General features: G+C 35.9%; 1 protein-coding gene across 3 annotated transcripts in view; it reads right to left on the bottom strand.

The window, feature by feature from the left end:
* Positions 1-18,897, bottom strand: part of LOC113041986 (ankyrin repeat and fibronectin type-III domain-containing protein 1-like) — a 68,788-nt gene that overhangs the window by 19,114 nt on the left and 30,777 nt on the right. For all 3 annotated transcript variants that reach the window (XM_026200574.1, XM_026200576.1, XM_026200573.1), the window contains 2 exons: positions 12,825-12,865; positions 5,628-5,750 (listed from right to left, as the gene is read on the bottom strand). In XM_026200574.1, coding sequence (XP_026056359.1) covers positions 5,628-5,750; positions 12,825-12,865 — 164 coding nt within the window. The remainder of the gene's footprint in view (positions 1-5,627; positions 5,751-12,824; positions 12,866-18,897) is intronic.

The raw sequence follows: 18,897 nt of genomic DNA, 5'->3' as shown, positions 1-18,897 counted from the left end.
TCAGCACCCCATCAGAGGAATAGTGATAGAAGAGAACAGACACACACACACACACACACAACTACTGTGAGGTCCAAACGTCTGAGACCACACGGAAAACCCAGAATTCCAAATCTGATTTGAATCTGGACGATTTAGAATTCTGAAACATTCACAAACAAAGACACATTGTAACACTTCTGTATGTTGATCATGTGACTCTTTGAACAGACAGTCAGATTGTCTTCTTCCACTGAATCTCAAATCACGCTGGAGAACATCTTGATTTTTCAATTCGAAACATATTTGTAATTCAAAATGCTATTCGTTTGAAACATGCTCGCACAGTAACACACACACAGCCAAGTTAGGGGCAAAAGTGCTCAAATATCTGGGGATTGTGTCTGGCATCACATCAAAAGGCGAAGCAAAATTTAGCACGCAAATACAAGCACATTTAACACGTCCAGTAAGTCAAGGCTAAATGAGAATAGGCCATAGTATGGAAAATTTAGTGAGTAATGCCTCCGTCTAAGAATAATAGCCATTGAGAACAGTAGGCGCATATAAACACATGCAATCCCGCACACATGTGCATGTGTTGAGCTCACTGATGGTAAGAGATTACTCTTTACCGTTTCCCCGAACACATGTTCACATTTACCTCCGAGATCAAACTCTGCCCGATAGCACTGCTAATGTGGCCACTAAATTATCCGCCTTGTTTCACGTGAGACAACGAGAAAAGCCTGAGAGTATTTTTGTCACTTGTTTTTTAGATCTGATGTTGCTATACAGGAAATAAATGACAACGGGAACATTCTGTGCTTTCTTAATGGCGTTCCTGGGCTTATTCTGCACAATTTGTCAATGCATGAAGCAAAAAAAACATCATATTTCGTTAAACAAAATGATAAAATCGCACTTTCTCTGAAATGTTCTATTAATACCATTCATCATTCAGGCCATTCAGTAATGTTAACCAATAGCCAAATAGCTATTCAGGCCTTATTTTAGCAAAAGTGCATCAGATTATAGAAATGAAATGTCATTTTTGTATATTAAAATGTCAATTTTACACATAACAGATAAACACTGACAGCAAGAACAAAGATAAAGCTTTACAGTAAGATCTCATTTGTTAACATTAGTTAATGCATTACCTGAACATGCAATAAAAAGTAGTTTTTACAGGATTTATTAACCTTTCCTAATATGAATAAAAATGTTCATGTTAGTTCACAGTGCATTAACTAATGTCAACAGATATAGCTTTTGATTTTAGTAAAAGATGATTTTGACAGAGTACGTACTTTAGCAAATGTAAATGTAAAAAATTTAAATGTTCATGCTTGGCTTAGAATTATACATTTAGTTTATTTTTATTTTATTTAGTGGATTTAGGCATGGCAACAAATTTGAATTTATTCTAACTAATTGCAGCAGCATTTTTCACAGTGTTTGAAATTACTGTAGAGAAAATCAATGGAAAAAAAGTTTTATTTACAACATTGATACGTTTGACTGTGAATTATGCATCCTCAGAAAAAAGTGCATGATTATTAGTTTAGTTATTTAGCACTTAATTTAAAATCTGGAATGTAAATGTATAAGTTACAGTGTAGCTAACGATTATATATTTGTGTTGCATTCATAGAATAATCACAACTGCAAAACAACTGTAAGAGCAATTCACATTCTCTGACTCAACGTAATTCAATTCAGTTGCATTGCATTGAATTAATATAACCAAGAAAGAACATCAGGTAATGCTAGCCGGTAGGTAATACATATCAAACATTGGATTTCACCTGTTAAGTATACATTTAGAAAAACGCTTGATTTTAAACAACAGCAAGTATGGAGTTTATGTCAATAAATGACTGCAATAGATGCACCAATAACAATATGTGACGAGAAACTCAAGTCGAAGTAACATGCCAATTCTTTCCCGTCGTCGTCATCAATCAAATGAAACTCTGGTGACATTTGGAATGTTTTATGACAAATGCGCAAAGAGCGGACGGGACGACGTCTCTCTTTCTTTTAGAGTAGCTGGCTATGACAGACGGAAAAGGGGCAGAGGGACTCCTCTCCCAGGGTTATATGTGGCTGCGAGAAGGAGAGTCTGAAATTTGATTCTTGGCACCAGACAGACTGCAGTCCGACCAGCCAAAATTTGGAGGGGGAGTGTGTGTGACAGTAAGCAACAGGAGGGGGGCAGCAAGGACAGTATTACCGCGTGTGTGTGTGTGTGTGTTACCAGGGTCAACAGAATCCGTCTCTCTCTCTCTTGTGTACTTCAGGCCTAGTGGAGCCAGTCTAACCCTTCGACCTCTCACACACACAATGGGGAATCAAAGCTAATCAGTTGATTCCCTCGCCGCTTGAAAGACACGCCGACCGCTTCGCTTGTCACCACTGAGATCTTCAGCACGCAAACACACTTCAGAATCAGAATCTCACATTTCACCTCAAAATGAACAGACAAGAAATAAAATATTGTGTTTTGCATAATCAATGTACATCTTTAAGAATGTAGCAAAATTTCCACCAGAAAATTTCATTACTTTAAAGATTCTGGATGTTTAACTTCAGTTTCTTTTTTCTCAATACTGATTCTTATTATACATTTTCATAATACAAATTAAAAGGATAAAAATTTTAATTTACTAAAAAAAATGTAAATTCTTTTTGCTGGCATATTTTGGATAGATAGATAGATAGATAGATAGATAGATAGATAGATAGATAGATAGATAGATAGATAGATAGATAAAATCATCACTCAAAATTGCAATAAATAAATAAATAATTGAAAAAAATGGGGGAGGGGATTGAATAAAATTAGAAAAAACTAAATTGACCACAAAATTGACCTTTTCTTGCCTGCAGTGTCTTCAAAATGTTTAAATTTTTTTGAATATATTTTAAAATGTATAATGTTTAATATATATATACACTTTTCTGCACTATAACTATATAAATAAAAGATTGTCAGAAACAAAAACCTCCAAAAAGTTACATTTTTTCATGAAATGAAATGCAATTTCATTTGAATTTGCCGTGAAATGTGTTTCGTGAGACTCACCCATGCACACATGAACGGGTGGCGCTTTGATGGCATTAGAACAGGAGCGAGTTTGTTTAACGCAGTAAAGCCGTGGTCTTTTCCCATCGCACGTTTGCGTGTTTCTGTGGCGGGCGTATGCGTTCTAATCCGCTCAGATTAAGAGATTAAGCGCGGGAGTATTTGTGTGCATGCGGCGGTATGCGCGTGTGTTGACGCAGTAGTAGTCGCTCCCCTGTGAGATTGTTTGCTGTGTGGAGTACAACTGCCCGCCACCTGTTGCCCCCCACCCCAGGGGGCAAATCTCTCTAATTCTGATGGGCAGAGACAGAAGACCGTCGCCATGGGGATGTTCCGAGACGCACATGTGAGCGCGGGATCAATCAATGTATGAATGCGTGTGCGTCGATGTGTCTTTGTGCATTGGCCCTGTACATGTGTGTGTGATGTTAGGCCTGTCTAAGAGGCTCTGGCGACAGACAGCTCGGCGTGCAGGAGGTGACACGGAGTCTGCCTGAGTTTCTGCACGGCCCTGAAAACAGGGGGGCCCTGCCTGCATCGCGCCCAGCCAGGGTGGCTACATCCTGGGGACACGCCGGCCCGAGACTCCCTGGAGCTATATACGTCTCTGGAGCCCGGCTCCCAATCTGCCATATGCCACAACCGCCAACACGCACCTCTTCTCATGCACAAACAGAAGCACATAAACTCACAGTTTGGGAAGTGCATAGCAGGTTTACAATCAGATGATTTAAATACTTACTTTAAAACTCATTTACTTGAAGGAAAAATTTGCTAAAATTTTAATTGTCATCATTTACTCAACCTCAAGTTGTTTCCAAACTGTGTGAGAGTCTTCTCCTGTTGAACGTAAAACAAGATAATCTAACGAATGGTAGCCAGTGAATTCCACAACATGAACAAATAACTACTATGGAAGTCAATGGGTACCATCATAGATATAGATACTGTTTCTATGGGCGGTGATACCCAAGCCATCTGCCATTTTTGGAACGGGCTGCAAACCATTGAGTGCGTTGACCGTGTGCATCTACAACAGCAAGTTATACACTTGTATATATTTGAATATTCATTGATTATTATGGAAATTATGTCACGTTGACCGTTCCAAGATGGCGGACGTGTCAGCATATCCAGAGCGGTCAAACAGGGAATCAATACATATTTATGGGTACCATCAACCAAAATATTTCAAAATATTTGATTTTTCGATTCAATAGAAGATGCAGTTTTAATTTGTGGGTGAACTATACCTTTAAATACATTTTCCCAGTTAAAAACGACTGGCCTTTTAAAAATTGCCTGTAAATCTCTCATTATGCTGTATAACCACCAAATCTTGGATTCAATCTTCTTATTAACGCAGGTTTCTTCTTGGAACTGATTTGTTGTAGGTCCATTTTGGAGTGAAAGATTTTTTGGATAACTTTGACAATGTCAAGGTGCATGAGCTCAGATCATTGAGGTCTAGGATCAATCAGTTCCAAAAAGAAATACAAAACACGTGCTAACTTACAGAAAACAAGCTGACAAAAAGATTGAATCCAATATTTGGTAGTAATAAAGTATAATGAATAATTTATATGCCGGTCATTTTTGACTGGGAAGACCACAAGTGTAACAAAGTTACAAAAAATCCCTAAAAAGTACAAAAGTTATCCAGTTTTGGGAAGCTGTTATACTATTGTGAACAAAGTCAGTCCATTTTATTCCAACGTGATAAAATTAACTAGAAATTTCTGCAAAAAGAAAATCATAAACATATTTTATTCAACCAAAAAAGTTGATCTACGTATGCCGTCTAAATATATTTATACAAATGATCAAAAATAACTTTTTAAATAAAATCATTTGAGCTTATTTAATTATATGTTTGCTAGTATAACTATATTAATGACCAGCTCTTTAAATAATGTTGGATATATGAAGTAAGTCACATAAATGCTCACATAAAGCAATATTTACTATACAGGAAATCTCAACTGCTTGATTGCTTGTATCGTAACAAAATCTTATTATATTATCTGATACATGCATTACCATTATTAACATCATGATTTCACATAAAACTGCTCTGAAACAATGTGTGTGAATTGTAAAAAGCACTACACAAATCTGACTTTAACCATGCTATTCATTAAAGTACTTTGAAGCACCATTAAAGAATTTCCAAAATGAGTAATTGTGGTTAAGGTCTGGTAATTTTTCTTAAACGGCAAAGAAAAAAAAGGGCAGAGAGATTCATGTGCCTTTAAAACAATGTGCATGTTGATGATCTCAGTAAAAGCTCCCAAGAAAAGCATGTTGGAAGTGAGTCAGATTTGTGAGTTTTGGACATGCATCAGCCGTGACAGACGGAGAGGGTGGAGAGCAGAGACAGTCAGAGCTGGAGTCATGATGTCTGTAGAGATGAGCGGAGGAAAAACCACGGCTAACTAGCGGCGTTCAGAGCCAGCACGGCTTTTCTGGCATCTGTTGAGCCAAACTGTCTGGTCAACCTCTCGCGAACTGGTTTTTAGCTGATTGATTTAGTGAATTGATGTAAATGTTTTGTTACCAGTCTACGCTGAGAGAGCGCCTCCTGTAGGCCGGAGGTCTGGACGACTGACTCCTGTCCTCCTTGCAGTGTTTGTCCTTCAAAGAAAGTCTCTGGGTGAACTTCACGATCCCAGACTCAGTCCTGAGAAACACAAACACACGCAAATAGCATGATTACTGTAATAGATCCACTGATTTACTCAATGTTTCCCTAAAACACACACACACACACAAGCTGCCTGAGAGCAGTCCAGAGTTTTACCAAACATTTTACATCAAAGTTCCTTCATAAATATTTAATCTTCAATTACAAACAATTAATTTCAGTAAATTCAGTGTCACTTTAAAAATGCAGATCTACTTTTTCTATCACTTCAATCAAAAATCCTTCAAGCCCAAAACTAAAAGAATGAATAATAATAAGCACAAACAAACAAACAATAGAAAAAGAATAAAAATCTAATAATAATAATATAAATATAAAATAATAAAACATAAAAAATACAATAATAATAATAATATGGACAGTAATAAAATACTAATAATAAATAATAATACAAATATGGACAATTATAACAAAACAAACAATAAATATAAACAATTAAAATCAATAAATAAATAAATAAAATAACATATTTCCATTGTTTCACATTTTTCAAAATCCTAAAATCTTGTTTATTTCCAGGTTTTCACCAAATATATTCCAACATATTGTTCCATCATGTTTCGTGTGTATTAAATATTGGATCTTTAATTACAAACAAATAGTACAAGCAACCATCACTTTAAAATATGTAAATGTTTTATACTGGTTAAATCAAAAATCCTTTCGCCCAAAACTAAAAGGACAAACATCATGAAAAACTACTCGAATAGGCCTATTTTTAATAATATAATTATTATTACTACTATTATTAATAATAATAAAGGTAGAAACTATAACTAAATAATAAACAAATGAAATTTAAAAAAAACAATAAATTAGATATTTCAACATTTTTCCAAATCCTAAAACTTTGTTTACAGTTTTTTTTTTCTTATGAAGATTTTAATGAGGTCTGAAACTATTTTATGCTACATTTTTAAAAAACTTGGAAGGAAAATATGTCTAATAATCAAAAACTAATGTCGCAATAATGTGCAATATGACCTGGAACGCCTCTGTGAGATTATCTTGTAAAACTCAATGTAAGAAGGACTGTGTGTGTTGATTTTGTGGTTATTAGCAACAGTGTCGTCACAACACTAGAAGCAGACACTATATATGCAGATCTGTGTGTGTGTGTGTGTGTGTGTGTGTGAGAGGCTGACAGCGCTGTAAATGCGTGAATGAACGATCCTGCAATCTCTTAATGACAAACTTGTCAACAAGTGAGACTGAAGAATGGTTAAACAGTGAAGGACAAGGCCACCGAGAGGTGACCGCATCCGTATTTCTAGAGGGAATGTTCCTAGATAGAAGCCGTTTGGGAATAAGACAGGAAGAAGGACAGCGGGATGAATCTGATTCCGCCGGCAGCTGTTCTGGATGACACTGCGCTCGGTCGGGGTCCCATGTGCTGATGTAATGCCATTAGAAGATTTCTTACAGTAGGAAGGCCTGAGTGATGACATCACCTCCTTCAAGAGCTCACCCACGCCGTACGGACACATACACACAAACACCGGAGTAAAAATAAATACCAAACATAAACACAGCACAAGTTAATTCGTATGCACTTTTAGACATGATTGAGAGCGAGAGAGAGAGCGAGAGATCTGTTTCAAAATCAACTCAGCTGCGCAAAGCATTCTGGGATTGCCTTCTTTATGAAGGATGCACTGATGAATTTGGCCGACAGGACACTCAAAAAAATATTTGTGCTTAAATTAAGAATTTATGTATTTGAACTGCATATAAAATGTCCATGCATTTTGATTGCACAGCTTTATACAAATAATTGTATGCATCAATGAAACTGACTTCTGTAATGGTAACAATTAACTGAATGTATTTTAAAAACACAATAACCAACAAATAAGAGTCATGCACTCAAAAAAGCATGACTTGGTTTATTAACTTTGTGCCTCTATTTGAATATTTTCAAAATACATTTAATAAAATTGCTTAGAATCACCATTGTGAAATCAGTTATATTAATTCAGTTACAAAGAATCAACATGGTTAAAATATGGCTAGTGGTGAACAAGCAATATTCAGATGAAATGAAATGGATTTATAAATGAACTGGTATTTTTGGTACATATAGTTTAAACAAAAAAACTGAATAAACTTGATGAGATGCATAATTGGCAGCAGTGTTAGGTGTAATGCATTACTAAGTAATTACTTACTGTAACTTTTTCCTTAAAAGTAAAGTAATAACAGTTACTTCTGATGTAACTGCATTAAATATTGTATAAAATATAGAACAATTCTATATAAATAGTTGATATAACATCATTTCTAAATGCATACTAAATAAAACAGGTCAGATTTCTGTAGTAGTACTAATAAAAATATTAATAAATGCATTTTGAAAATATTATTACTTAACCCAAATCTGGCCGGTTTCATTTATGTGTGACTGATTAAGTTAATTAGTTTGTTAATGGAAATTTGGCACACAATTCAAAGTATTTTGAGTGAAGGCGGTACTATCTCTATGCTGTCTAGGTAGGCGTCTGGCTAGGTTTTGGAATGGATCTGGAGAGCGAGGGAGAGACGAGCGTCTGTCTGTGTTGTTTGATGTTGATGGGCGCACAGATCCAGCGCTTCGGCCCAGGCTGCTCATTAGACAAGCACATAAATACCAAACACACGCAGTATTAAACAGCAGTGCCAGCGCAGACACAAACTGGTTAGTTAGGGCTAAAACAAAAGCTCTCCATACCACACATCAGATGGGTGTTATTCCATTTAAAGGCTTTGACCCTCACACACACACATTAGTGCTGGGGTTTGTGTGCTCAAAGAACAAATCTCATCATTAAAATGTCTCAGAAGAGAAGAATTGACTGAATCTTCAAATCATGAGTGTGAATTTAATTTAAATCAGTCACACCCCTCAATGGAAGTTTAACTGGAATTTACTGAATTCACAATTCAAATAAATTCAACATCAGTGATGCATTCTGGGAAATGAAGTGTTCTTCCATTCAAATCCCCAAAAATATATTAAATCTATCCTTCTATCTATCTATCATCCATCCATCCGTCCATCCATCCATCTGTACATTCAGATATCCATTAATCTCTCTATCCCTCTATACATCAATCTTTTTATTTATCTGTACATTTAAATATCCATTTATCTATCTGTCTCTCTGTCTATCTGTCGGTTTCTCTATCTGTCTCTCTCTATTAATCAATCCGTCCTTCCTTCATTCCCTCCATCTATCAATCTGTCTATTCAAACATTTATCTATCCATACCACTCAATCTCTCTCTCTATCCATCTCTCCATTCAACAATTTCTCTCTTTCTCTATCTGTCCATCTCTGTCCATCCATCACCTACATACACCATCAAATTCTAAGACTTCTTAAAATTTTCGCAAAACTTTAAATCAAGGTTAAACGTTTGTCTCGATTATGCTAGTTTAAAAAAAAACAGTTAAATTAGTTTTTTGAATTGCAATTAATTCCCATTCTTCTTCCTGACATTTAAATTTGAATTGCAATTAAAAAATTTGGACCAAATCTGGAAAACAAATTTGAATTTAAAAAGGCAGCATTGTTCAGCAATCAACTATTGGTGCCGATTAATCGGCAATACCGATACATCGGTCGACCTCTAGTCAAAAAGTAAATTCCGAAGCTGAATAGTAGGTATATTCTCGATTATAAAGAATATCAACACCTAATATCACTGTATTTCGTTGCCTTGTACCCACATGTGCAATGACATAAAGTTGAATGTAATCTAATCTAATACAGCTATAAACACATATAGTACAGTCTAGTACACACTTCTGATTCATTTTCCCAGAACTCCGAAATAAAAGTGGCTTCTCTAGAGGGCCACCTACTCGCCCAGTCTCTCTCTTTCTTTCTCTTTCTCTCTCACTCTCTCTCTCTCTCTCTGTGGTCTTTGCCGGAATGCCGTAATGGACGAAAGCGTCTCCCATCTTGTCGTTCCCTCCAGAATCCCACAATTCCACAGGCGTCAAGATTCCAATCACAGTGGAGACGGCCATCACAGTGATTTGTTTTTTGCTGGGGCAGATCACGAGTGTGTGAACGTGTCATACATTTATAGATGTAAACCACACACACGCTCAGTAACACACAACAGCGTGTGTTTGTGAGGAAGTTCTCCGAGCCGGTGGTTTCCGGTGTGTCATCTCCATACCTACAACCAGACCTCCGGCCAAACCTGCGCATATATAAGCCTGTGTGCGAGAGAATGGAAAAGACGATGCCACACACACACAGAAATGAGTGAGATGCCAGGCAATGTTTTCGCGGGAAAGTTCCTCTGGTGGGGCTTACTTACTGAGGTGTGTGTGTGTGTGTGTCTGGCGCGGCACTGTTGGGGAACCGTCAGACTTTTCATGGCCAAACCACATCAAAGACACAAACCACAAAGCCAGCCCCTCCACACACACACATGGCTGAGTCAACCTTTACACATACACACATCAACCACAAAACCAAACACTGAAACATGCACACTTATTAAAGTTATTAGACTGTCTATGTGAAAAATGCTTATGTGGGTCAGCGAGAGAGAGAGAGAGAGAGACGGAGAAACATGCGCACACTGCTGCCATATATCACTCATGCTAATTCATTTGATTTTCTCCCTTTAGTTATGCAACCCACAATAACTATTCTGACAACTTAAGGTTTATGTGATTTGTTCACAATTGCTTGCTAGACGTTTAAACGTGCGACCGTTACGGTGCATGCATTTTATTCCTCGCTAATTCAGTTCGTTCACTAATTGCACACAAAAACAAAGTGACTGGCTGAATTTGACTTAACTGAGCGTGAGGCCACACAGGTTTCATTTTGTCTGCCTGACTGGAAAGTCTTCCAAAGTTTGCCAGCATTTAGTCCGTTACACTTAGCAGCAAGTAAACCGCATATGCACAAACAAAATAGTATATTTCAGAGTTATGTTCAAAAAATAAACTGTCTACACACATTTTTAGGTTAAAAAAAAATTGAAAAAGTGATTCATATTCAATTTGATTTGAAGACAACTTATGGGATATACTCTATGCGACAGGTCTCTAAAACGTTCAAAAGGATGCTTTTTTTAATTCATTTAAAAAATTAATAGTTTTACTTATCAAGGAGGCATTAAATTGATCAAAAGTGACAGTGAAAACATTTAAATGCATGTTCTTTTGAATTGTATATTCATCACAGAATTCTGAAAAATAAAATTTGAAGCAACACAACTGTTTTCAACATTGATAATCAGAAATGTTTCTTGAGCAGCGAATCATCATATTACAATGATCTCTGAAGGATCATGTGACACTGAAGACTGAAGTAATGATGCTGAAAATACAGCTGCACATCACAGAAATAAATTACATTTTAAACTATATTCATGTAGAAAAAAAGTTTTTTAATTGAAATAATATTTACAAATTTTACAGTATTTCTGATCAAATAAATGCAGCCTTGGTGAGCAGAAGAATTCTTTTACATTCAACATTTAAAAATCTTACTGATCCCAAACTTTTGAACTTTTGCTGTCAGTTTGATTTTAGATTTTGTGAAATCTTTAAATATGATTTTGTTGCTTGGCATAGCGTTTCACTTTCAACAAGGATGAAAAATTGCCTCTGGAAAGGACTCATTGTTAAACTGCTACAGGGAGCTGTTTATTTGCGACCAGAACACACACACACACACACACACTAACTAATTACTGACAATGATGACATACTAATTAGACCAAATAACCAACACTATATCAGCTATCATCGATCTGGGTTGAGAAATCTCACAAAGCAGCTTTACATAACCTACCCAGAGAGGAACACAAGGCTTCGTCTTTGATCGGATCCGATCAGCAGTTCAGTTCTCATTAGTCAGCCATTAGTGACAGATTTAGGAGATCTGCCATTTTCAATGGAGTAACCAAGGTAACATGGTGTTCTTGTTGATAGGAAGGCTCTCCTACGCTACATTGTGTGACAGTTTCATAATTCACAGACTCAGACCCACAATAATGAGATGATTTAACATGTCGGAGCACTAAAATATTTAAGACACTTACTGTTGAGATGCAACACAGATGTGCAAATACAAGTGATGCGTAACCCACAGGTAACACAAGTTTCATCTGCAGATTTGGTTTCGTTTAGTGATCTGTGCCTTTGTGCATACAGACATCTGACTGCTGAGTAGGGATTGTGTTTTTCAGCAATAGTGTCTAATAGTCTAATAGTGTAATAGTGTAATTTACAGAGATAAGAAGGTCCGGGAAAAATCTGTATATGGAAAAATCTCCATACAAAGTCGTTGTGCATTTTACTTTTTCTTTTTCTACTCGTTACTTTGCTCAAATTCCATGATATAAAAATTCAAAAAAATTAAAAGTTTGTTGTCATTTGCAAAGTGTGTAGGTCTTGCATTTTATGTTGTTATGATTTTATATTCAGTGGCATAAAATGGTCTTTAAAATGACAATAATTGATTATCGCAATTATTTCTGGGGCAATACATCACACAACAAAAAGTTTTTATCGTGACAAGCATACATAATAAACTCAATGTTTATTATAATCTCTTCGTTCTTTATTTATTATCGCTCAAGTGAATCTATGTTACTGAACAAAGCAACAACTCATCTGTACTGTAGGACTGTATACATGCATATATCTGCTAATTTTGTCAACTTTTAGGAGTCCCTTACATGGATTTTTATAATTTTAAGCTACTTAAATTGACTGTAGATGAACTCTAAACACATTCTAACTCTACCCCTAAACACATCACATTTTATGCATTCAAAAAATTAAGAAACGCCCCGAAGGAAAAAATTTTCTCACTTTTGAATTCTCTCAGAAGAAAGAAATAAGTTCCCACTTTGGCAAACAGTTCAGACTAACACATAATCGGATTTAGGTTGGCATTATAAATGCTTATTCCAGAAAACTAGATACTCTCTCTGTTCTGTGGGTCACTTGGACCAGTTAAGGTCAAACACATGCCTATGCCATGTTTAACCCTAGCATCACCCAAACGAGAGCATGACACAGACGTGTCTCACCTTCTCTGCCGCGTTCCCTTCCTGTCGATGGAGCCCAGACTCTGAAACACACACAAACACAGCGTTACCACCAATTTACAGAAATACAGTCATCTCAAAACACTGCAGTCATTTAACAGATTATTACACTCCGGAATATTCGATTCTGATTGGTCAGTCGCTCGATTCTGTGGTCAAATATTGACTGTTGACTGGGATAATGACTGTATCTGCTTCATGTATCACTTCACACTCTCTTCTCTCATAATCCAGTCATTTAAACTCAAATTAGTATTTGATGGCCTTTATTTGTTCATTTGGTAAGCAGGCATGAGATAAGTGTGCTCACACACAGTCAGACGTCTGCCTGACCTTACATTAACCCTTCACTATTCAACTATCAATGGAGGGATGGATGAAATGATGGTTTAAACGGGTAGATGAGAGATGGACAAGATGAATAGATGGAGAGATGGATGGAATAATGATGGAATGACAGAACCACAGAATGATAAATAGAATGATAGATGGATGGATGGATGGAACAACAGAATAACAAAGAACGACAGATAGAAAGAACAAGAGAATGAAGGATGTATGGATGAATGGGTAGATAACAGACACATTAAAACGAATGATAGACAAAATAACAGAATATAAAGATAAATAGATAACAACAGAAAGATGGAAAGAACGTTAGATTGAAAGAATGACAGAATGGTGGCTAACCGATGGACATAATAACAACAGACTGATAGACAAAATGATAGACAGACAGATAGAAAGATAGATAGACAGACAGACAGACAGACAGACAGACAGACAGACAGACAGACAGACAGACAGACAGACAGGCAGACAGACAGACAGATAGATAGATAGATAGATAGATAGACAGACAGACAGACAGACAGACAGACAGACAGACAGAGAGACAGAGAGACAGACAGATAGATAGATAGATAGATAGATAGATAGATAGATAGATAGATAGATAGAGACAGACAGACAGACAGACAGACAGACAGACAGACAGACAGACAGACAGACAGAGACAGACGGACGATGATAGATAGATAGATAGATAGATAGATAGATAGATAGATAGATAGATAGATAGATAGATAGATAGATAGATAGATAGATAGAGACAGACAGAGAGACAGACAGACAGACAGACACACACACAGATAGACAGACAGATGTGGTGACCTTTGAAGGTGTGTGGTTGTTTCAAAGCGGTTGGATCAGCTGGAGTGTGGAGGAGCTCCGCTGTGATCCTGACCTTTACCTGTCAGAGTCTCCGACACCGAGAAACACATTCAGAACATCTAGAGCCGGATCTCAACGCTTCCCTCATAGAAAACTCATTCATCCACCTGTTCACCTTCCTCTGCTGCAGTCACAGAACATCATCACACCTCAGCAGCCGCAAACCACACCAACTGACCGTTCATCAGCTCAAACGAGTGCCTTGACCAAAGCAGAACTTCTCACTGAGAACATCTCTCAACACCGCAGTCCACACGCATCGAGTGTGATTAGTACGCAAAAACCGCTTAACAAAACTACTAAACACACATACACTGATCACATACCTGTGCACTTCCAGTTTCACCTGTCACACTCGTCTTCCCTTCACTTCAGGTGCAGACCAACTCAAACACACATCTGTCTCTCTCTCTCTCGCTGCTGGAGGTGTTCTAGTGTTTCATCAGACCCTGGCTCTGCTGCTGCTGACTTGGTGTACTTTTATTGTGGTTGCCAGGCGATAAGCTATACTAACTGTGCAGTAAACAGAGAGAGAGAGAGAGAGAGAGAGAGGGAGAGGGAGGGAGGTGTTCTAAACGGTGCTGAATACTAATTGCTGCAACAATAAAAGTTAAACTAAAGGCCAGTGGCGCATCACACTTGGAAAGCTGTGTGTTAGCAGCACATTTGACTCATTCTTGAGCAGGTGCTGATCTCATCTGTCGTCAGTGACTCACTAACTAGTTTTATTTTCCATATGTTTTGATCTTAAACTGCTCAGAACATCAGCTGTCAGTCACTTTTTCTGCAGGTGTTTATTTCTCTTTGACATTTGGTTAATGCAGAGGAGCAGGTATGAAATATCAGCTCCCGATTCTCTCGTTTATTCTTTTATGTCATGCCGTTTCTCTTTTGTTCCATTGATTTAGTTAAAGCGGCATCATTAGCAGCTCTTCAAATATTCCTTCAGAAGCTTGCAGACTAGCAGCCGAACAAATGCAATTAAAACAAAAAAAAACGGCTTCGGGTGAGGAAGCTGCTGTGCATGATGATCTGTGTTCCTGAAAATGAGCTGCTTTTCTGTGAATGAACCTGCTCTTCAGTGATGCACTGGACTAACAGACAATGAAATAAATAGATGCATTTGTAAATATGCAATATTTAATTGTCAGTATTAATAATAATATTTTTTTATGTCATGCAACTCTGAAATAAATGTTTAACTTTAAAAAAAATAATCATTTAGCTGCATACAGTTTAAACATAAATTATATTTACAATTTTATTTTTAAAAATATTGATATATTATATTATATATTCCCTATATACTTCACAAAGTCTACATAATACCAAAAAGTTTTTACCTGTAAAAGAATACTACAAATTAATAATCCATGTTTTAAAAATAATCTTCTAGTTTGAAAAAAGAATCATTCAGCTACTATACTTCACTACATCTTATATAAAGCATAAACAGTATAAAGTACATTTGACATTTTTAGAAAATAATATATTTTAATTATTTCAAATGTTACATTTTAAACACTATTAAAGTACTCTATATTAAATATTCATTTTTAGTTAATTATATTTTAATACATTTTATATACTCTGCATTCACATACAATTTTCATCATATTAAAACTATAACTGAAAAAATATTTAATGCATCAACAAAAAAAATCATAATAATTTACTTATTATGAACAATTTTGAATGATTATAAGGTTATAATTTACTGTAAATTATATTAAAATATAATCCTATACTTAAATATATTATATGCTTTAACCATTAAAAGAAAAACTTTAAATACACATATCATTTTCAGAGTATTAGACTTAACTGTGAAAAGTGTGACACATCAACAGAAAACCATAATACACTTAATAAATTACATTTCACTTATTTTAGAAAATAAAAATAGATTTCAATTATTTAAAATTTAAAATTAAAATATTAATAAAATGTTCTTCTACACTTAATATACTTTCCGACTTTCCGTCGATAAAATAGCAAAATTTGGACACGCCCTGAGTGCACCTGCGCCGTGTGCTTCACACTTTGCGTTTAAATCATTAAAATAGGGCCCTTAATTGCAAAAGAATATCTGATGAATTAACAAATAAATCACAGTAATATACTGATTCATACTAATGATGTTTTTAGAAACAATCGCTTTTTAGAGGCAAAACAAAGCACATTTTCTCATTAGTTCATGATTTTATATGCAACATTTAAAAAAAAACTTCTTTTTTTATATACATTTAGACAAATCACAGAAAGCCTTACTAATATTTCTATTTATATAAAATAACTATAACAATTTACAATTTAGATTTCAACAGATCCAGCTTTCTAAAACTCCATGCATGGACAGGAAAATGCACATCCACTCTAGAATTTTTTTAGGACTGTAAATCACAATTGTAATGTTAAACTAACTAAAACACAGACACACTCGACACACACTTGCCTATAGTAGGGAAGCGATGCCTGCTGAAGTTGCCATGGCAGCGGTGTCTCGACCAATCAGAGAGCTCCAATAATGTCATTCAGGGATTAGGAACACTGGCTGGGCAAACGTCACTCGAAAGACAGGGTTAATGTACTAGTGATGCTGACTGTATATGAATATATGATCATAAACACACACTGGGAGATTTAAACTAACCGAAACTAAAAGTCTGGTAATTCAGAGTCAGATACTGTAGCCCTGCGTTCTCTTCCAGACACACATTCACACCCCCTTTAACCAAATGAGCTTGTTTTAGTATGAAATGGAAAACTGGAAACATTTGCAGCACATTATATGAAATGGAAAATCTCAAAGTGTTTCTCTGTGTTCGTTTGCCATAATGATCCGCAGTTCAGCTCCCGTCTGCACGCATGGCTATGAGCTAATTATCATAGAAACGGCTCTCCAAAACATAAGAGCTTTTATAATTGCTCTTCCATATTTCGGTTTATTTTAGACTATAAAACATATACAGTAGCAGTGAAACCTTTGGAAACATTTGACTGGATTTATGTTTTCTCTCGTGACCCCAAAAAGATTTTTGATCTAAACGCTTCTGCTTAAATTATTAATAGACAAATGTTAGTGTGAATTTCTTTACAAAACTGACTTTGACATTTTTCAATTCCCTGAACTTTTCTGTTTACGCTTTTGAGTTGTTTATTGCATAAAAAATTATTAAAATAAAATAATTATAAAATTCCCTGATATGTTTTAGTTTTGAGTTGTGTATTGCATTTAAAAAAAATTACGTTTTTTTTTGTGTATTGCATTAAAAATTTATTTAAAATAAAATAAATATAAATGAATTCATCTGTTTATGTTTTAAATTGTGTATTACATAAAAATAATTATTGAATTCTTATGTGTTTTACAGTTTTGAGTAGTGTATTGCATGAAAAAGTAAATGTAATTTTTTAATGTCTTTAAAAATTTTATTTAATGTCTTTGAGTTGTGTATTTCATAAAAATAAAAAATAACATTTTCTGTTTTAAGTGTATTGCTTAAAAATAAATGAAAAATAAAACAATTTTCTTACCATAAATAATCAGATACATCCAAAATAATTATTTAATTAACATGTCACTTTTGTAAAGAAATTCACACTTAATTTATCTACAAAATTGAGTGAGCAGAAGCTTTTCGACCATAATCCTTCTTAAGAGTATGTTTTTTGAGTTGTGTATTGCGTTGAAAAAAATGAACTTAAATCAAAAATATTTTTTTTTTCTGTTTGTGTTTTTAAGTTTTGTACTGCATAAAAAAATATAATTATTATTATCCTGTTCATGTTTTTGAGTTGTGCATTGCATAAAATGTTTAAATTAAATTAAAAACACTTTCTTCTGTTTATGTTTTTAAGTTGTGCATTGCATAAAAATAAAATACAATTAATTATTTATTTGTTTTTGACACGTGTCCTGCATAAAAATAAAATAAAATAAAATAAAAATTCCCTGATCCATTTGACATATTTTCACGACCACGGGAAGCCTGTGTTTAAAGAGCGGCATCAGAGCAATAAAAGATTCCTCTGGGTGAGGATGCTGTGGACAGAGGGAATGTGCAGATCTGCGTTCAGTGTCACTGGACGATTATCATGGATGTGAAGTGAGTCACAGTGGGAGACGCAGACGCTCTGAAACCTCACGAGTGTGTGTGAGTGCTGAGGGTGTGTCTACAGCACAATCTACCACGCTTGCGGTTCCTGTGGGGAGCGACTCAATTCTACCCATAAATCTCTGCAGCGTAGCCACCTCAAATCAGGGTAATGGGGCTAGAAGACATGCTGTCATCCGCATGAAGTCATTCGCATGCAGGCCGATGCCAGCCGCGGCGGTGGGTCCATCAGACGCTGATTTACTGACTGCTGCACGAACGACGGCCGTATCTACAGTTCCTATCAGTTTTTTTGCTTTATTATGGGTGTGGGTCTCTTTTCTCAATGTTGCACGCTGCCACGTTTCAAAACAATGACTGTGAGTGATCCAGACCACAGAAATCTGTTTATGTCACTTCTGCATGTTCTGTTTCTCTCAGCTCGCTCTGTTTATTTTCCTTCATTAGTGTTAAATGAGCCATTAATCATCAAACATTAGGCTGGCTCTTCATGCTGCTGGAATCGTGAAGCGGGAGATGAAAAGAGAAGGAAGGAGAAGTTATAAAGAAAGGCAGAGCAATAGAGAGCAGAAGAAGAGGTGGATGAGTGGAGACTAGTGTGGAGTGGGTTATCATGGTCCAGGACGCCCCTTCTGGTGGAAGCTGGAACTACAGCATCTCAATCCATTCACAGCCTTCAAACTCATAGACATCTTTTGAAACAA

Source organism: Carassius auratus, chromosome 24 (genome assembly GCF_003368295.1).
Source record: "Carassius auratus strain Wakin chromosome 24, ASM336829v1, whole genome shotgun sequence".
NCBI lineage: Eukaryota > Metazoa > Chordata > Actinopteri > Cypriniformes > Cyprinidae > Carassius > Carassius auratus.
The sequence above is the reverse complement of the archived record's forward strand: the minus strand, read 5'-3'. Positions and strand labels throughout refer to the sequence as shown.